Here is a 21,444-nt window from a genome sequence, read left to right on the forward strand (position 1 = left end):
TGGAACCCGGTGCATATCGTAAAGACCTGCTAAAAAGAGAGGGGGCTATTATTTGGAATTAGAAATGAGAGATTACCTTTGCGTTTATGTTACATTATTTAAATAAAATCCCGTAGTACCTGCCTGTAATTCCAACAACTGGGAGGTGAAGGCAGGGGAATCAAAAGTTCCAGACCATTCTTAGCTACACATCAATTTTAAAGTCAGCCTAAACTATATGAGACCCTGTAGCTAGAGTTTTCCGCCTTGCCCACAGTCAGGACAAATCTTTGTCACCCGCCAGTCCCACAGCCGCTCAGACCCAACCAAGTAAACACAGAGACTTATATTGCTTACAAACTGTATGGCCGTGGCAGGCTTCTTGCTAACTGTTCTTTTATCTTAAATTAACCATTTCCATAAATCTATACCTTGCCACGCTGGCTGGTGGCTTACCGGCATCTTCACATGCTGCTGGTCATGGCGGCGGCGGCTGCAGCCAGTCCTTCTGCCTTCCTGTCCTTTTATTTCTCCTCTCTGTTAGTCCCGCCTATCCTTCCTGCCTAGCCACAGCCGATCAGGTTTTATTTATTGATCAATCAGAACAACTTGACATACAGACCATCCCCCAGCACAGCCAAGTGCAGACCATCTCAGACACCTGCACTCAGGCCCATGGTCCTAATCATCCTCTATGCGGACCTGCTGGGTAACGCCACAAAGAACCCAAGAAGGGCTCCCACAGGACATACAGAACATCCCACAGCAAGACCCTGCCTCAAAACACAAACAAACAAACAAACAAAGTGGATCTGAGAAAGAAAATGATTGAAAGAAAGAAATAACTAGTTATTGACAAAGGAAACGGACAAGAGGAATCAGGAGAAGGCCCAGTGGTACAACTGCTTGTCACACATGGAGCTGGAATTGGGTCCCTAGGAATTACATGAAAACCTGGCTTGCCATAAAAGCCATTGTGATGCCAGGAGATTAATAAAAAATGTAAAACTTACTATTCCTCTGTTTCGTCCATAAGAAGCTAGAAGTAGCAGAATATAGGAGTGAGGTAAGAGTTCCTATAATATGGACATTGGCTGGAAAGTACTTCTTGATAAGCTTTTTGGAAAATGGCTGATATGGTAGTCAGGTGTGGTGGGCTGAAACAGGAAAACTGTAATTAGAAGACAGTCTAGTGGTCAATTAAAAACATAAATTCTGTAAGTACAAGAACCATTCCTTTTGGGTGTGGTGATACACCCCTTTAATCCCAACACTGGAGAGGTAGAAAGAACTGGATCTCTGAGTTCAGTTCAGCCCCAAAGCAGGCTCACGACTCTCTGTAACCCCAGCTCCAGATCTGCCGTCATCTTCTGATGAGGCATGAACATGATGCATGCACATGATGCAGACAAAACACACATATTAATATACACATTAACAGAAAAAAGCAACAATCTAAAGAACATTTGGGAGAAAATTGCTGTAACTCATGGTAAAGACAACTTTTAAATGACAAAAGTCTCAGAGGCAATAAAAAAAAAAGGCTGTTTAAAGATAACTTTTCTATAGCAAAGCTCTTTAAGATCAAAGGACAAAAATGAGACTGGCATACAATTCTCAAATCACATCCGGTAGAGAAAGAGTTGACAGCCTATAATATACACGAAGGTTTTCCAAGTAATAATAAAAAGACAACTTCCCCATCATAAAAGGAAGGGGGGGAGGAACGTCTGTAAATGCAAATGCTTGGGAAGCAGAGAATGTAGTGCCGGTCTCAATCATACAGCGAGTTCAAGGACAGCCTGGGCTAGATGAGACCCTATTGGAAGAGAAGAGGGAAGAGGAGAAAGAAGAGGGAAGGGGAGAAGAGGAGAGGAGAGGAGAGCAGTCCACAGAAGAAAATGGAAATGCGCTCCAGTGAGGTTTAACTTCACCAGTCTCGAGGGGAGGCAGGTGATATAACACCCTTTCACCTACTACGTCAGCAGAAGCAGAAGAACGGTAATTTCCCGAAGATGATATTCAGATGAACTGCTGTGTCCTTTTGGAAAACAATTTAGACTTAACATAATAATTAAAACTACATATCTTTTTCTTAGCAAGTTTTACTTCTAATAACATCTTACAGATATGACTAACAGCGAAGTGGATTGTTCTAGTTAAGTGGATGAAAGATATCAAATCAGCCAATAGGGAAAGCTAAATGGAATCTGTGCCACGGAATGTTACATAGCCATTAAAATGATTCACTAGTACCCCAAGGTGAAAGAGATGACTATGACATACTAATAAATATGGAAAAGAAGTCACAAATAAGATTTCTTGTGTAGGTTGATCACAGTTTGAAAGTGACAGAAGCCATATGTGGATGCACCAACATACATGCTGCTGGACTAAGGAACAGAAAGAAGAGAATTACTTTTTAAAAGGCTAATTATCCCTACCTGCTAGTGTCTTTGTACAGGAAGGGACTCTGCACACTACCCAAGGGGAAACATGAATGTCAGACCGGTTGCAAACCCTCTGATCTACAGTGCTGTCCTGCCTGCAACATACACCGGGCAATGGTGGACACAGCTTGCAGGAATACCCACCCAATATCTGATTTGACTTAAGCCCACTCCAGGAGATGGAACTCAGACCAGCACTGCTTAGGTGACCAAGAACCTAAGACTAGGAAGCCCAGGGACCTAGGGCAAAAGCAAATACTACTGTTCTACTAGAAGAATACAGTAATGACTCCTGGTGACATTCTGGTATAGTCATAGATCAGTTCCTATGGGGCCTGTACAGGTAAGTGGGAGATGGAGTCCTGGCGCTGAAAGAAGTGGACACCTGCTCATTCCTAACTCAGAAGCCGTCTCCAACCGATAACCACCTGCCAATGAAACATTAGATTTCTCCATGGGAATCTCACTGGGAAAACAAACTCTACTAAGGGTAGGGTGCCCGCCCAGCAGGAGACGGCCCACACCACACAAAATGCACTCAATGACATCTTTGCAAGTTCTTTCTCTCAGAATGTAAGATCAGGCCTTTTTTAAAAATTTGTATATATTTTTTTTCTCTATTTTTACCCTACAAGTCCTTTGCACACACACACACACGCACGCACGCACGCACGCATGCACGCACGCGGGCACACACACACACACACACACACACACATCATGGCTTCCAGTTTAGTGTTTTGATGGGATTCCTGAGTGGGCGAACGAGTGGGTCTCTGTGTCTGTATCTGTTTTGTCAGCCTCTTTCCATCTGTTTAGTTTGTGCTGTTCCAATATTAGTTTTTGTTTTTCTTAGTATATTTATTATTATTATCCCCAAGAAGCCTGTTTGTTTTCCAATGAGAGAGAAAGGGGGTTGTCCTGGATGGTTTGGTGGGCCAACTAGACACAAGCTAGAGAATCAGAGAGGAAGGAGCCTCAACTGAGGAAATGCCTCCATGAGATCCAGCTCTAAGGCATTTTCTTAATTCATGATCAGTGGGGAAGGGCTCAGCCCATTCATTGTGGGTTGGGTCATTCCTGGGCTGCTGGTCCTGGGGTATATAAGAAAGCAGGCTGAGCAAGCCATGATGAGCAAGCCAGTCAGCAGCACCCCTCCATGGCCTCTGCATCAGCTCCTGCCTCCAGGGTCCTGCCCTGTTTGAGTTCCTTCCTGACTGCCTGCAGTGGTGACCAGCGATGCTGAAGTGTAAGCCTGATAAACCCTTTCCTCCCCAACCTGCTTTTTGGTCGTGGTGTTTCGTTGCAGCACTAGAAACCCTGACGAAGACGGGGTGGATCCAGATGGGAGGGGGACTGGGAAGAACTGGGAGAAGGAAAGAGAGGGGAAAGGCTAATCAGGATAGATGAAAAAAAAAATCTATTTTCAATAAAAGGAAAAAAATTAAGGCCAATTATATAGAAAATATAACTTCAACTGACAAGGTGTGGTATACCTTTCACCTGTGGCATTAGTCTAAACAGCTTTAAATGCAGGGGAAATATTACTGTTGTTTTAGAATGAGGAAAATGATACAACTGGAGACAATCGTGTTAAGCTAATTAAGCCAATCTCATAAAAGTGAATGCTGTATATTTTCTCTTATTTGTGGTTTTTAGATTTTATATAGATACAAAAAAATCTGCATGTATCTGTCTTATAAATTATGTTTTCTATTGCCTTGATAAAACACTGTCACCAAGAACAACTTGGGGAGCATAGGGTTTATTTCACTCCCACGTCCACAAAACAGTTCACTGAACGTAAGTAGAAGAGGGGCTCAAACAAGGCAGGAACCTGGAGGCAGGAGCCGGTGCAGAGGCCATGGAGGGGTGCTGCTGACTGGCTGGCCCCACATGGCTTGCTCAGCCTGCTTTCCTGGAAGAACCCAGCAACACAGGCTCAGGAATGGCTCCACCCCCAACGGGCTGAGTCTACCCACCACACTAATTAAGAAAATGCCCTAAAGGTCTGCCTACAGCCAGATCTTACAGAAGAAATTTCTCAGCTGATGTTCCCTCCCCTCGGATGATTATAGCTTGTGTCACCTGGACGTAACACTAGCCAGAGCAGCATGTCTTAGTCACTGCTCCATTGCTGTGAAGAGACACCGTGACCAAGTCAATTCTCATAAAAAGAAAGCATTTAACTGAGAGCCTTCTTACAGTTTCAGAGGGTTAGTCCATTGTCATCATGATGGGTAGTATGGTGACAGGCAGGTAGGCATGGTGCTAGAGAAGTAGCTGAGAGCTTCACATCCTGACCCTCAGGCAGCAGGCAGACTAACTCTGGGCCTAGTGTGGGCTTTTGAAACCCCAAAGCCCACTCCCAGTGACACATCTCCTCCAACAAGCCCACACTTCTTAATCCTCCCCCAAAGTCCAACTGCAAACCACACATTCAAATATATGAGTCTGGGGGGGGAGGGCATTCTCATTCAAACCACCACAGCGTACGTGACCAAAAAATGTCTCTTTGTTCAAATAGAGCAGTACTGTAGTCAATTTGTGTTTTCAAGTTTTGGTAATAATGTTAAGGAAAAAAAAAAAAACAGCATTGTATGGATGAGAAGGAAGCGTCTCTTCCATTTCCAGTCCTGTGACCTTGGGGAAAATTAACTTCTATTGAGCTGTTTCATTTATTGTGGTGGACACAATAAAAAAGCTGTAAGATTAAACAAAACTGGTCAGTCCCTGCAGCGGCCGCCGCCGTCCGTCCTTCCGCCCGCCCTCCCTGCCTGCCTCCCTCCCTCCCTCGCTCGGTCGGCAGCGGCAGCGGCGGCAGCACCTCGGCGCCACCTCGGGCCGGCGTCTGCCGCGGCGGGCTCGACCAGGCGGCTGACGGGGCGGCAGCAGCGGCGGCGGCGGGCGGCCGGGCAACCCTCCTCGGGGTTCGGCGGCGGCGGCGGCGGTGTCTCCATCTCCATGGGGCTGGCCAGCGGCGTCCGTGCGCAGTGAGAACGCTTCCACCGCTCCAAGGAGACAGCGTGCAGAGTTCCTGGATAGCTTGCCTTGTGAGGAGCTGGCGATAGTTTAATTCCACCTCTAGGTTTTTTTGTGGCACATCGAGAATCATGAACAGCTTTAATAAGGAAGAGTTTGAGTGCCATATCCTCGATGAAGGCTTTACTGCCAAGGACATCCTGGACCAAAAAATTAATGAAGTTTCTTCCTCAGACGATAAGGATGCTTTTTATGTCGCGGACCTTGGGGACATTCTGAAGAAACACCTAAGATGGCGAAAAGCCCTTCCCCGAGTCACTCCCTTTTATGCTGTCAAAAGTAACGACAGCAGAGCCATAGTGAACACCCTCGCCGCCATTGGGACGGGTTTTGACTGTGCAAGCAAGACTGAAATACAGTTGGTGCAGGGGCTTGGGGTGCCTCCCGAGAGGATTATCTATGCGAATCCTTGTAAACAAGTGTCTCAAATCAAGTATGCTGCCAGTAATGGGGTCCAGATGATGACTTTTGACAGCGAGATTGAGTTGATGAAAGTGGCCAGAGCACATCCAAAGGCAAAGTTGGTTTTGCGGATTGCCACTGATGATTCCAAAGCAGTTTGTCGCCTCAGTGTCAAGTTTGGTGCCACACTCAAAACCAGCAGGCTTCTCTTGGAACGGGCAAAAGAGCTAAATATTGATGTCATTGGTGTCAGCTTCCATGTGGGGAGTGGATGTACTGATCCTGAGACCTTCGTGCAGGCCCTGTCCGATGCCCGCTGTGTCTTTGACATGGGAACAGAAGTTGGTTTCAACATGTATCTGCTTGATATTGGTGGTGGCTTTCCTGGATCTGAGGATACAAAGCTTAAATTTGAAGAGATCACCAGTGTGATCAACCCAGCTCTGGACAAGTACTTCCCACCAGACTCCGGAGTGAGAGTCATAGCTGAGCCGGGCAGATACTATGTCGCGTCAGCTTTCACACTGGCAGTCAACATCATTGCCAAGAAAGTGGTGTGGAAGGAGCAGACCGGCTCTGACGATGAGGATGAGTCAAATGAGCAAACCATCATGTACTATGTGAATGACGGAGTCTATGGATCATTCAACTGCATTCTTTACGATCATGCGCACGTCAAGGCCCTGCTGCCGAAGAGACCCAAGCCAGATGAGAAGTATTACTCATCCAGCATCTGGGGACCAACATGTGATGGCCTTGATCGGATCGTCGAGCGCTGTAACCTGCCTGAAATGCATGTGGGTGACTGGATGCTCTTTGAGAACATGGGTGCATACACCGTTGCTGCTGCGTCTACTTTCAATGGGTTCCAGAGGCCTTCCATCTACTACGTGATGTCGAGGTCATTGTGGCAACTCATGAAGCAGATCCAGAGCCATGGCTTCCCACCAGAAGTGGAGGAGCAGGATGTGGGCACGCTGCTGCCCTTGTCGTGTGCCCAGGAGAGCGGGATGGACCGGCACCCAGCAGCCTGTGCTTCTGCTAGTATCAATGTGTAGCTCTCACTGCAAGTTTAGCTTGAACTAAGGGATTTGGGGGACCATTTAACTTAATTACTGCTAGTTTTGAGGTCTTTGTAAGAGTAGAGGTTGCAACAGATGCAGAATGGAAGGCTAGGAGATGGGTCACACTTCCCTGTGTTCCTATGGAAACTTTGAATAGTTGTTTTATATGGATTTTTATTCACTTTTCAGACATGATACTAACGTGCCCCTCAGCTGCTGAGCAAGCATTTGTAGCTTGTGCATTTGGCAGAATGGGCCAAAAGCTGATGTTGTGACCCATTTTGAAAATAAACGATCTTGAAATAATTGGGCATCAGGGAATGTTTGCAAGTGTCCCTTAAAGAAGGCACACACTTCCTGCACAGGCTGCTGTAGTCACAGCCGAGAAGGACAAGGTGGATGGGACAAGGCCACGCCCTCTACACAGCATCCATCTGCTTAGTCAGCCCTGCATGTATGCACTGGGCTGTGAAGTTGGTGCCCAGAGCCTGTGGGTGAGGAATGTCATCTGCCCAGATACCCGATGTCCTGGCCACATCCCAGGGAGGGCATTGGAGGCTCTTTGAACCTTGCCTGCAGGAATCCTGATTGTTCCCCAACCCTTGGCTTCGCCTGCAGCACCACCTAGTAACAGCTGGAAGTATCTATCACACAGCACGTGGCAGTCAACTTCCTGTAATAAATTCAACAGCAGCAAAAAAAAAAAAAAAAAAGGAAAAAAAAAAACAAAAAAAAACAAAACTGTGGAGATCACATGACTCCCTTCTTCACTGCACACCAGTCAGAAAACTGAGGCCCACAAAAGTGATAACATTTTCCCATAATCTTAATAAGCAACCATCTAAACTAAAATGCCCACTCCAGATTTTCTAGTTCAGTGTTCACACCCTCTGTGCGGACACCCTCCATGGTGGCTTAGATGTGAGCTGGGTGTTCACACTCATTGTACTGACACCCTCCATGGTGGCTTAGATGTGAGCTGTGTGTTCACACCCACTGTGCTGACACCCTCCATGGTGGCTTAGATGTGAGCTTTGTGTTCACACCCACTGTGCGGACACCCTCCATGGTGGCTTGGATGTGAGCTGGGTGTTCACACCCACTGTGCGGACACCCTCCATGGTAGCTTAGATGTGAGCTGAGTGTTCACACCCACTGAGCTGAGACCCTCCACAGTAGCTTAGATGTGAGCTTTGTGTTCACACCCACTGTGTGGACACCCTCCATGGTGGCTTAGATGTGAGCTGGGTGTTCACACCACTGAGCTGAGACCCTCCATGGTGGCTTAGATGTGAGCTGTGTGTTCACATTCACTGTGCTGACACCCTCCATGGTGGCTTAGATGTGAGCTGGGGGAGCAGCCAGAACATCTCTGAGACTCCAGCTACCTCTCTGAAGTTGGCACAAGGCTGTAAGTTTCTCAAATGTTCCTGAAATTACAGTGAGAGTGTGTGTCATTACAAAGCCAACATAAGGAGACTGCCTGGCTTAATAAACAGAAGCAACTACTAATTTCAAGAAAAAGTGACTATAAAATTGAATGTAATATATAATTAATGTTGCCCATAATTGACTAATTCCTACTGTATCTCAGCTTAAAAATAATTTCTTTCAAAAACCTGTTGGAACAGGGTAGAAAATGCTCCTTTTCAATAATACACAGAACTCAAATTCTCCCTTACAGGACAACCTCACACCACGTTGGTCCACTGCTAGCTGCCTTTAAACACTGTGAAAACACAAGCAACTTAACTTCTGCTTGCTCACCACGTAACCAAGGCATCCACAAAGATACTCAACAGGGTGTGAACACAAGGCATCCACAAAGATACTTAACAGGGTGTGAACAGTAAGACTTGGCTTAGTTACTGGTCATCACAAGGCCACTCATGGTGATCCCACTAAATCAGCTGTTTCTGACTTTGCTTTTCTATCAATGTGCTCTTAACTGCCAGTTCAGAGACCAAAATACTAAAATACCAACGATCAAGTCCTCACCCACCCTCCACCCCTTCATTATGTCACTTAAGAGGATTTACATGCCAAGGATGAGTGGGTGCATAAAATAAAGGTTTGTAGCTGATGGAGAACTACTTGTTTAGTTCTACCCGGGGCGATCTTAAGCTAATCATCTCTATTAGTCCTTAAAACAGCTCTGTGACTGTTCTACAGTAAAGAAGCTGAGAAACAAAAATCTTCAAGTACTTTGCTACAAAGTGGTGGAGCCGGAATTTCAACTCAGGTCTGCTGGTTTCACGGGTCATTTCCTAACCAGTGGGTCAAACTCCCTCCACTGGAGAAATAAGGTCCCTTAGTTCAAAGATTTGAGTGCAATGAAATGTCCCTACTGCTCTGTCTCTCTCAGAGTGGGAATTCCACGTGGCCATTCATTTTCTCCAGAGTCATTAGGGATTTCACTATGTTAGAGTGAGCTATCAACACTTGGCCAGGTGTGGCGGCGCACACCTTAAATCCCACACAGCAGAGGCAGGCAGATCGCTGAGTTCAAGGCCCGCTTGGTCTACATAGTGAGTTCCAGGACAACTAGAGCTACATACTGAGACCCTGTCTCAAAAACACAAACTAAATACATAAAATAAAATATACATAAAGGAAACCAGGAACAATGCACTGTGAAATTGTGGCAAACACTCACCCACAAAGGCTGCCATCTGAGCGGCTGTTCTGCCCACTGAGTTGACAACGTCCGTCTCTGCGCCTGCCTCCAACATGGCCCACGTGATGTCTTTATTGCCTAGAGTTCCAGGACACAGATCTGTTAACCCTAAGAAATACAGTTTCGTCTGCTCTCTCTCTCTCAGGCCCTCTCACTGACTTTTAAGTTTCTATCATGTGGACATTTTCATTTTTCCAAAAATATCAATCATAATTACAAAAATACAGTACTACAAACCTACTTCGTCAAACTAATTTCCTGGAAAACCAATTTGGTAATGCAAACATGGTACAGAATCGAATACCACTTTTAAAACAGAGCGTGTTTGCTTAATGGTAATGTTTAGTATAAAATCAAAATATACATACAAAATTATCAACAACAAAGAGGAGGGAAAAGTGAACAGAAGCCCTCCTTGAACACCCACTGACTCATTCCTCCTCTCACACTCACAGACTTGGGGGTGTGTGGCATATATGTGGTTTATACGGTATAAACATTGGGGAGGTGTATATGGTATATATGTGTGTGTTATAAACATTGGGAAGATGTATATGGTATATATGTGGTATGCATGGTATAAACATTGGGGAGATGTATATGATATATATATATATGTAGTATATATGTATAAACATTGGGGAAGTATATATGGTATATATGTGTTATGTATGTATAAACATTGGGGGGTATATATGATATATATGTGGTATGTATGTATAAACATTGGGGAAGTATATATGATATATATGTGGTATGTATGTATAAACATTGGGAATCTTTCTGCACATTTCTATGTAAATATCTATAGTTCATTTCCATTATTCAGAATCATTATGGATATTTTGCTAATATTCTCTCCATTGAGTGAGCAGCACTTTTGACTCATTTTTGTGTGATGACCATGCTTGCCTTAGGAACATTTCTTGGAAAATGTGGATGAAGATTACATAGGTTTTAAATATATATTGCTAGGTTGCCACCCAGCAAGGGTAGACCAAATACATTCCACAATCATTGCCAATACAGTAAGTGCAAAATGATCATATGTGCTCCAATTCTGACCTCTTTGATTAATGCTGAGAGCACTTTATATATTGATCGGCTGGCTCTATTTCTTTTGTTCTCTGTCCAGTTGTCTTTTACATTATTTGTCTTTCTCTAGTTGATTTATAAGAACTTCTTATAGATAGCAATGAGACCGTTAAAGATACTCAAAAAGTATTTTTCTTCATTTTTATTTGTATTTTAACTCTATCTATGGAATATCTCATTTACAGCAATGTTAAAATTCTATGTAATTAAATCACTGATGTCCCCTTTGTTTATAAAGGTTTTTGTTTTTCCCAAGACAGGGTTTCTCTGTATAGCTTTGTGCCGTTCCTGGATCTCGCTCTGTGGACCAGGCTGGCCTTGAACTCACAAAGATCCACCCGCCTCTGCCTCCCGAGTGCTGGGATTAAAGGCGTGCACCACCACCGCCCAGCCTGTTTATAAAGTTTTATTTGTTGTTATTTATTATTTATTTATGTATGTTTGTGCCTGTATGTCTTTACTGTACATGTGTACAGGCACCCATGGAAGCCAAAGGCATTTGGTACACTGGAACTGGAGTTACAGGCAGTTGTGAACCACCTGATGTGGGCACCAGGAACTGAACCTCAGTCCTCTGAAAGAATGGTAGGCATTCTTTTTCTTCTTCTTGAGGGGCAGGAGCTTCAAATGTATTTTAATAAGGTGATACTGCATTACTGCTCTGTATCTCAGAAAAATTTCAAGGTATTTGAAATGTGAAGGTATCAGGAACAAATCGAACATAGCACACCAGTAAAAAATGACAGCATAACTGAGGAAGATAGGAAAGGCTAAGCACCACAGTTAGACCTTCACACAGCAGCCCTGTGCCCAAGATTGCTCGGCCCGTCACGAAAAGCTGTGAACAGCAGCCTCACAGACACAAACGGGCATTCCTTCTTGGGTAGTCTGCACCCAAGAAAAAGATGGAGGCAAGCCAACACAAGATGTTTTAAAGATATACTAACACCTCTAAGAGAAACTGTCTTCCTTAGGACATGAAAGGGTTGTATATGAGATACAACACATCCATGTATGTTAAGCTCTGTGGACCTTTTTCTGAATTCTCACCTGGGAGTGAATGAAGGAACTGGACTAGGCCAGTGGAGGATGTTTAGGTTTATGATAGATATGACAGTGTCTCTGGGATTGAGGGGAATAAAGATGAAAAGTAATTAAAACATGATAGACAAAGTAAGAAAGAAAGGAAGGAAGAAAGGAAGAAAGAGGGAGGGAGGGAGGGAGGGAGGGAGGGAGGGAGGGAGGGAGGGAGGGAGGGAGAAGGGAGGGAGGAAATGATCAAGACTGATGGGGCTCTGAGTCCAGTTTGCTGTGGTTCTCCACACTTTCAACAAGCAACACACCTCGGCTGACAAAGCAATATACTACAGACTTTGATTCATTAAATACCAGCCCTCCCTTGCCCTCTGCTTCCAAGTGTACTCCCAAGAGTAGTAGAGGTGGGGAAGACTTATCTATTGGTTAGAATCCCTAACACTTTTCCAGAGTGGAATTCTGGATCGGGAAACAAGACACTGCAGCTTTATGTAGTATGGGCAGCCTCTGTTTGGAGCAAATGCAGCTCCAGGAGCTGGACGGTTGCAAGTAGGAGGAGTTCCACTAATTGCTCCGATTCCTTCCATTGTAGCAGCTTGGCCAGAACATTTAGTGGGTGGTGGGGTCAATGCCAGGGTTCATATTGGCAGGTTCTGGAGGAGCTGGGATACAGCCAGCACAGGAGCAGGGAAACGGTGCCTCTATTGTTTGTGCCCATGGCATCTCCCGTAGCCATTTGGCCCACCCACATCTCTTGTTCTCTTCATCAGGGAAGGTTCCCTTGAATCCTTCCTGCTGGTGCTCCGTTATTTCTTCTTGCTGCCGTATTTCTTTTTCACGGCGTCGGCGCTGCCCCTTCTGCCTGAGCTCTAACTGCTTTGTTACGGCTCTAGCTCTCAGTCACTCAGCTCCTCAGTTCTCAGAAGCTTTTCCTGAAGCCTCATGAAATCCTGCCTCATAACCTGGTGCTTATGGCATGCTGTCTTCATCTCCAGCTTCTCACGCGCCTCCCTGATGTTGCGGTCCACTGGATCCTGCTGCTGCTTCTCATCTCACTGGTGCCTTCCAGTGCATGGCATACTCAAACTCCAAGGACCCAGGCCGTGCAAATCTGGGTGGCTGCTTCGGTTCTGGGTGAAACGGCTGGAGTTTTTATGACCAGCTTCTCTGGAAGCCCCTCTTCATCATGTCCATTGGCTCCCCTGTCACAGTCTGAGGAAATGAGGTTAGCAAGAAGGAGCCTTCACCGCATCTGTCCAGAGTTTCCGAGCAGCTGACTTCCTGAGAACTCATCAATGCCTTTCCCTAGGGGCCTTCCTTGGTCATCCACAGTGACCACAGCCCTCCACCTGGCCAAACAGGAAAGGCTTCTTCCAGCGGTTCCTTAGACACGCACTGAGGAAGGCTGTAGACACTCAGTGGGTAAGGGCACACTCGGCTGCTTTCCCCCACAGAGAGACAAATTGTCCGGGTTCACCTTGCCAATTTCCACTAGGGGTCGTGTTTCCAAGCGGGTAAAGCCAAAGCCTTTGTCCTTATGAATGAAAACTTCGCCTGCTTTCCCATAATTCTCAGAAAGTTTTATTTCCTCCTCAGTGATGTCAGGGGAAGACTGTCAACAAAGAGATGACTTACACAGGGTGGAGGTCTCTCTTGGTCAGTAGTCAAGCCTTCATTCTGGCTGTGTGTGTGTGTGTGTGTGTGTGTGTTGCTGCTGCTGCTGCTGCTGCTGGTGGTGGTGGTGGTGGTTGATGATGCATCCTTGGAGTATGGTTCGCTTCTCCAAGTTAAAAGTTTTCTTGTTCTGCATTTTCACACCCCTCTGCCCACTCCTCTAGCCCCTGATGCTGTATTATTTATGGGTTCTTTATTGTATATACAACTTAGAAATGCTTCTGTGCCTCACGATTATATGCATGTGTGTGTATGTATGTGTGTGCCTTTGAAATCAGAGCTTATTATATTATATCTCTATTTTCTTAAAGACTTACAACCATCTGGCATGATGTCACACATCTTTAACCCCAGCTCTCAGGAGGTACAGGCAGGTGGATCTCTAGGAGTACCAGGCCAGCCAAGTCTATAGAATGAGATCCTGTCTCAAAACAGGATCAGTAACAAAAGTATGTGTGTGTGTGTGTGTGTGTGTGTGTGTGTGTGTGTGTGTGTGTGTGTTGGGGTGGGGGGGGGGAACCTCAATCATGTAAATCCTATTTTATTTTAACTGATACTTTCCAATTATCTTATTCAGGAAATGGGTCTGTAAACATGCAAGTCTGTTTCCACATGGATGATCCCTCTAGGAAACTGGGCAGCACTGTCATAGCAACTATTTGATAAAAGACCAAAGCAATGTTTGCATTTCATTAGCACGTAAAGATTTAGACTCAAAGGAGCAAGGTAGAAAGAAGAGGTGTATAGGGAAGCACTTGATTTTACGTCACTAAAATGTGACTTGAAGTGGGCTGGCCAGATGGTCAGGTGGGTAAGAGTGCTTGCTGCCAAGGCTGAGGCCTGGCATTCAGTTCCCACAACCCACATGCTGGGAGGAGGGAACTAACTCCTGCAAATCCTTCTCGGACCTGCAGACCTGTGCCATGAGCATATCCCCCAACCACAATAAAGACAAGAAACAGATCACTAACTCTGTCACTTGTTTCGGGCATTATACCTTTTTATTTTGGTTTTTTTCAAGACAGGGTTTCACTGTGTAGCCCTGGCTGTCCTGGAACTCACTCTGTAGACTAGGCTGGCCTCGAACTCAGAGATTCACCTGCTTCTGCGTCCTGAGTGCTGAGATTAAAGGTGTGCATTACTACCCGGCTGCATTATAGTTTTTCACAAGTCAATTCTCACCACTCTTTTCTATTAAACTTCTAAAAATGACTAAAGTAAAACATGCATTACACATGCCCATTTAGACTGTAAAGGTCAAGAACACTGATAGAAGAGTAAGACTGAATCTTTACCGGAGAGCGCAGCAAACATGAGGGCTGTGTACCCGTGCTCATGCTGATGGCAGTTGACGTCAGCTCCGTGACGCAGAAGTAACTTGCACATATCAAGTTTTCCTTTGTATGCTGCGTGCATTAAAGGAGTCATTCCATTCTTTAAACGGAAGGGAAAATACATTGATTATGCACATTTCCATTTTCATAACTTATGAACACACACAGAAACTAATAAAATCATCTTTAAAACCTAGAAAATATATTCATTTCCTCTCTTAGATCTTACCTCAACTTCTGAGAGGAAAAAAAACACATTTTTTAATAGATTAACAAGCAGAAAAGACATGTTCAACCTTACACACTATCAGACAAGAAGAGCAAGGGTCAGAGCCCAGACCACCTCAGGTCCTCATCTCCCCACACTCTTAGTTCTTAAGACAAAAGTGGCCTCAGGTCCTCATCTCCTCGCACTCTTGGTTCTTAAGACACCAATGAACACAAAAAAACTGAAGGCAGGAGGCTGAGGCATGAAGACCACAGGTTCAAGGCCTGCCTGAGACTCTATCTCAAAATAAAAAGTTAAAAACGGGTTTGGAATGTAGCTTAATGGTAAAGTACTTGCTTAACATGTGCAAGGCCCTAGGTTCAACCTTAGCACCAAACCAAACCAAAGACAAAAAATTCTGAAATACACAGAACATTTATCAAAAGGAAAGCTGTTGAACAGATTCTGGCATATTCATAATAGGTCATTCTAAAGCTATTCAGTAAGTGCATTTGGAGACAGCGAGATGCTCAGGGGGCAGGCATGCTTGCCAGCAAGCCTGGCTACCTGAGTTTGAGCAGCAGGACCCACTGGTAGGAGAGAACCAACTTCAAAAAGCTGTTCTTTGAGCAAATGCGGCCCCACACATACAAATACACACATAATATAAACAAATAAAGATGAAGATTTAAAAAAAAATTGAGAGGGGATAGAGAGATGGCTCAGAGGTTAATACTGTTTGCTGCTCTTCCAGAGGCCCTGAGTACAGTTCCTAGCGCTCATATCAGACGGTCCAAAACTGCCTGTGACTCTAGAGCCAGGATCAGATACTCTTTCCTGGCCTACACACACACAGACACACACACACACTAGATAGATAGATAGGTAGATAGATAGGTAGATAGATAGGTAGATAGATAGATAGATAGATAGATAGATAGATAGATAGATAGATAGATAGATAGACAGACAGATAGATAATAAATAAATAAAATAATAAATAAATTAGAAAAAAATCATCTCTGTGTAGTGAATTGGGAATTCTCTGACTACTGTCAATGAGAAAAAGCAGGCATGGGATATATTTACTGCTGTGACATTGTTTCTTTTTTGTTGTTTTTGTTTTGTTTTCCAAAACAGGGTTTCTCTGTGCAGTTTTGGTGCCTGTCCTGGATCTCACTCTGTAGACCAGGCTGGCCTTGAACTCACAGAGATCCGCCTGGCTCTGCCTCCCGAGTGCTGGGATTAAAAGGCGTGTGCCACCACCGCCCAGTAAAGATTTGTTTATTTATTATGTGTATAGTGTTCTGTCTGCACACCAGAAGCGGGCGCCACACCAGAAGAGGGTGCCAGATCTCATTACAGATGGTTGTGAGCCACCATGTGGTTGCTTGGAATTGAACTCAGGACCTCTGGAAGAGCAGCCAGTGCTCTTAACCACTGAGCCATCTCTCCAGCCTCCCACCCCATGACATTGTATCTTAAAACAATAATCTCCAAATCACACTAGGATTTGATTACATATGATTGCAAACATTGAGGAGTGGCTGGCAATATTTAAACTAGACTGAACTGCTTGGTCTCCATCTGTCTGTATTGACCTAATGAAGTATCATGTAATGTAATAATATTACAGCACACACATGGTTCTGTTAAGTCTCATAGATGACCCTTCCATGTCCTAAGGAAGACAGTTTCTCTTAGAGGTGTTAGTATATCTTAAAAAATTTTTGTGTTGGCTTGCCTCCATCTTTTCCTTGGGTGCAGACTACCCAAGAAGGAATGCCCGTTTGTGTCTGTAAGGCTGCTGTTCACAGCTTTTCGTGACGGGCTGAGCAATCTTGGGCACAGGGCTGCTGTGTGAAGGTCTAACAGTGGCGCTTAGCCTTTCCTATCTTCCTCAGTTACGCTGTCATTTTTTATTGGTGTGCTGGGTTTGATTTGTCCTTTAACTTTCAATTTGAAATTTATAATGAATAATATATATAATTCCATAGCTTTTTTAGTAACATTGCTCCAAAAGTATAATTTAAAACAAAATTTAAAGATTAAACAAAGTTTCAAGATTTAGTAAATTTATTTTATCATAAAGAATTTTCTTTCAACTGGGCATAATGATGCCTTTAATGCAGCAGAGGCAGAGGCAGAGGCAGAGGCAGAGAAGCCTCGATATAAGCTCCAGGCCAGCCAGAACTATGTAGTGAGACTCTGTCTCAAAAGATAAAAGGGAAAAAAATATTCCTTTTTGTTAATGAAATTATAATATGATTTTATGAGGTGTGTGGTTTCAATTTAGGAATGAGATGAGTACTAATACAGTTCAGCTCATGATCATAAATATTCTGGCCCTAAACAGTTCATTTGTTGTTTTGAACGTCCATTCGCGAGAATGAACAATAGTTCAAACAAACTATTATCTCTGTGGATAACTGGCTTTTCATCAATTCTGCAGGAGATTGTCTTTCCTTCAGCAGGAAAGGTCCTGAGGGGCCCCCTTCCCTCCTGTGTCCCCTCACATTTTCATCTCTCTACCTTGCCTTACACCCACCCTCTTAGAGGGAGACCAACAACAGAATTGGGGGCTGGGTCCTCTCAGGTTACTCAATGGGGGTGATCAACGCTTCTTGGGACTGCAAACAGGAAAATAGGGAGACTATACAATATTAAGACGTCTTAAGTGTGTGTTCATACAGAAACAGAATAACGGATGCTGGGAATGGATGCACTGTTGGGGTAATTAATACTTCAGTGAAGAGGGATGGACTGTATGATCATTATCATCTGAACGAGGTAGAGATGGATGGAGAGCACAGGTGCGAGCCCCGGGGAGTGCTGGGACCTAGGCATGAAGAGGACAGCATGTAGGCTGAGGGAAGGGAGGGCATGGCATTAAAAAAGGCCACCTGGTGCTCGGTGTAGCTCAGTGGCACAGTGAAGAGTCGTCCTGGGCTTCACTTCTACCACCAAATAACAGCAACGCCAGGAACATATGTACACACGTGTGTGGATGTGAGTATAGGCTATGAAAGTGGACAAGGTGAGGAAAGGTCCCCACAAAAGGGAACCACTGAGGAAGAGTGAGTGTGATAAAACATGTGACGGGAAAGTGAAAAACAGAAAAGGGAGAGGAAGGGGGAGAGTGGGGTGGGGGAGGAGAAGGGGGAGAGTGGGGTGGGGAGAGGAAGGGGGAGAGTGGGGTGGGGGAGGGGAAGGGGGAGAGTGGGGTGGGGAGAGGAAGGGGGAGAGTGGGGTGGGGGAGGGGAAGGGGGAGAGTGGGGTGGGGGAGAAGAAGCAGGAGGAGGGGGAAAGACAGGGATCAACAAAACAAATGATATTTCAGAATGTCAGGCAGAAACTGAGTGTTTCGTATGCTAATTGAACAAACACATAACAACTTTTTCTTAAGAGACAGACCTCGCATATTTCAACCTTTCCTGTTCTTTCAGATCGGGTTTGCAGGCAGCCTTCCTGGAATCCTCCCCAGAGTGTTCACCTGCAGAGAATATCACTGAAACTCTAGGACGGCCTTGCCTTTAAAGCAGAACCTCTCAATACAATGTGAGAACCTGCAAACCTCAAAGGTCTTCTGTTGCCGTCTGTGCTGTTCTTACGTCCTGACGGCTAGAACTTTCCGCCTCCCTTGGTCCCATTACTTCTCATTTTAAAATGAATGCTATCTCCCTCTTTCTACGTCTTTACCCTCTTGTTCTTTCTCTTTTAGCCACCTCAGCAAGATTAGATTTTAGGGCCAAAAACTAAGAAAGCTTTCTTCCAAAAGCACAGAGTTCTGATTATGTCACTCACTTTGAGGTATCTGGGCCAGCTGTCTGTCATGTCCACATGTAATGTGGGCTCCCCCCATATCATTACCCCAGGCTATTAGAATCTGGGAAAAGTTAGACTAGTTTTTGAAAGATCTGGATATCATTCCTACTTTCTTATCTTAATTCCATTTTGCATTACTCAACCAATGCAAAGGGAAAAATTCCCAATGCAATGACTACTAAGTATTATGTTGGTTGTAGTGCTACATTTTATGGTGTGATTTCAATAGGCCAAGAAAGAAAAAAAAAAAAACTGAAGGAATACTAACACACTTCTTTGTTCTGAGATAAAGGCTTTTCCATCAGCCTTTCTAGTCTGTCAGTGTTTAAAAAAAATATCAAGAATAGGAGACAAATAACTCAAAACAAAAGTTAATCTGCTAAAAGAAAACATTCCCATATTCAAAACAAAATTCCTAAGTCAAATTTAAAATGCTATTTTCCAGTTATCGATGTGAGGTGACGTAGTGCTCTGGAGAAAGCCAGTGATGAGCACCCATCTCCCCTTCAGCGGTAGTGACAGGTGTCCAGACTGAGTCCCCAAACGGGCAGGAAGCATCACCCAAGTGGTAGTGACGTCACAGGGACTACCCACAAGTTTTCTGGTACTTTTTAAAAAAATCTTTGGAGCCCTGTCTGTTTGGATCCTTTGCTTACCCTCCCCTGCCCCCAACCCCCACACCCGGGATATAAATCTTTTTTTTTTTTAAGTTAGTAGTTCTTACTATACTCTTGCTATATATCCCTCCTCAGATATGATTTGTAAATCTTTTCTCCACTTCTATGGGTTATGATTGTGTGAGAACCAAAGTTACATTTTAAGTTTTAATTACCATGCCTAAGAGATCCAAGAAACAAAAATATCTCTGATCTGCAGGTCTCTTGCCCAAGGACAGACAGTTCCTGAAGTGCTGGAGGCTACTGTTTACAGGAGATAACAAGCCACATGTTTTCACTCCCCTGAACAAGTTTATTTGACCCATCTGCATGGGATGTGATTGATCACATGTGGGAGAGGTTGATAGGCAGGAAATATGTCAGGATATATGTGGAGGCCCACAAAGGTTTCCTAGTGAGACCTGAGCTTGCTCTACCCAGCAGGGCTGCATTGGAGAATTGCTTGACTATATGTGGTTACTAGGTGATTGGAAGGGTCTGCACTTGGCTGTTCTAGGGTGCGGTATTTTGCTCCACCCCTTGGCATTCCTATAAAAAGCCCTTTAGAAGAGACAGGAGGAGCCGGTGGATAAGGATCCAGGCCCTCCTGAGGCTATCCTGTGTTTCTGTCTGTTTCTCTCCCCTCTATCCTTCTATCTAATATCTCTTATCCCTCTCTCCTCAAGAGTACCATGTTGTAAAATGTGGGAGCTGGTAGTGTCCCATCTGGGCCCTTGCCCCTGACTGGATGTAGGCTGGAAGTACATCAGCATGTATGTTTGTCCCTGATTGGATTTGATGGGAAATGCAGTGAATTATTATGCAATTTCCTTCTTAAGCTGATGCAAACCGTGACCTGGGGCCATTTCCCAGGAACCTGGGTGTGGACCTGACCAGAGCTCAGCCACGTGTCCAATATTTAATTAAAGCTTGCTTCAAATTTGGTTTTAAACTGTGGTAGTGGTCTTATTCTCAATCAGTGGGGTTAACAATTGCATGCCTTGAAACACAAAAGCTTTCACCCTCAATGATTTCCAGATAATCTATTTTCTATCTTGTAGCTGATATCTTATCTCATCTCACATTTCTTTTTTGTTTTCATTTTTCCTTAAGTTATTTTTCTATCTCTTTCTGCATATTTTACTCATATAATTTCATGATCTGAAATCTTAGACTACCACAAAGATTAAAAATATGATAATACCTGCAAAATGGCTTCTGTTCATTGCTTTACCCACCACAAAGGCTTTCAATAAATACCATATTTTGATAAATATATTTCTAGTTCCACACATTTCTACTTTATTTATGAATCTAAGAATTATTGAATTAAAAAACATTCCAAGATAGGCATTTCATTAGTTTGATTATTTTTTTTTATTTTCAAATCTAACACATTGCATTTGGTAAACTTGTTTAATGTTATTGAAATTCATTTTTTAAAATATAATGTATATAATCTATTAGCATATAAAAGCTCATGTTCCCATATTTTGTAAAAAGTGATAAAGGCTGGTTGTGGTGGTACAGTTGGCCTTTAATCCCAGGACTTGGGAGGCAGAGGCAGGTGGATCTCTGTGAATTAGAGGCCAGCCTGGTCCACAGAGCTAGTTCCAGGCCAGTCAGTGCTGCATAGAGAGACCCAATCTCAAAAAAAAAAAAAAGATATTGTTTGGCAACAGATGTGATTACAAACACCTCTAATTGCATAACCATTCCAGAGCTTGGGAAACTGAGGCAGTAGGACAAGAGTTGAAAGGGTGGTCTGGGACACACAGTATTAAGACCCATCTCAAAAACAACACAATAAAACAAGAAGAAGAACAAGATGAAGAGGGGAGGGAGAAGGGAAAGAGAAAGGGGTTGTAATTTGGGCTTAAATTGTACTTACTTGATTGCTTATAAAATCAGTCATGTTTTCGTTGTCTCTTATCTTTTTAAGTAATATAACTTGAGCACACAAATGATACAAAACAACTTCTATTGAAAGACTTTGCATTACC

At 44.0% G+C, this 21,444-nt stretch overlaps 2 protein-coding genes and 1 pseudogene across 2 annotated transcripts in view; 1 reads left to right on the plus strand and 2 right to left on the minus strand.

Moving 5' to 3' along the window:
• Ankmy2 (ankyrin repeat and MYND domain containing 2) overlaps positions 1 to 21,444 on the minus strand; it is a 45,513-nt gene that overhangs the window by 16,181 nt on the left and 7,888 nt on the right. Inside the window, exons 3-4 of the mRNA XM_006983942.4 lie at positions 14,714 to 14,852; positions 9,594 to 9,692 (exon numbers count right to left, since the gene is read on the minus strand). Of these exons, the coding sequence (XP_006984004.1) occupies positions 9,594 to 9,692; positions 14,714 to 14,852 (238 nt within the window). The remainder of the gene's footprint in view (positions 1 to 9,593; positions 9,693 to 14,713; positions 14,853 to 21,444) is intronic.
• On the plus strand, positions 5,398 to 7,067 carry LOC143268435 (ornithine decarboxylase). Its single transcript, XM_076550764.1, has one exon. The coding sequence runs from the start codon at positions 5,543 to 5,545 to the stop codon at positions 6,929 to 6,931; it is 1,389 nt and encodes a 462-aa protein (XP_076406879.1). The 5' UTR covers positions 5,398 to 5,542; the 3' UTR covers positions 6,932 to 7,067.
• On the minus strand, positions 12,033 to 13,701 carry LOC102917969 (non-POU domain-containing octamer-binding protein pseudogene; annotated as a pseudogene).

This window comes from Peromyscus maniculatus, chromosome 14 (genome assembly GCF_049852395.1).
Source record: "Peromyscus maniculatus bairdii isolate BWxNUB_F1_BW_parent chromosome 14, HU_Pman_BW_mat_3.1, whole genome shotgun sequence".
In the NCBI taxonomy this organism is placed as follows: domain Eukaryota; kingdom Metazoa; phylum Chordata; class Mammalia; order Rodentia; family Cricetidae; genus Peromyscus; species Peromyscus maniculatus.

What these genes read in the sequence shown, in the direction of transcription:
- LOC143268435 (XM_076550764.1), top strand. Translation starts at nt 5,543, where the DNA reads ATGAACAGCTTTAATAAGGAAGAGTTTGAGTGCCATATCCTCGATGAA.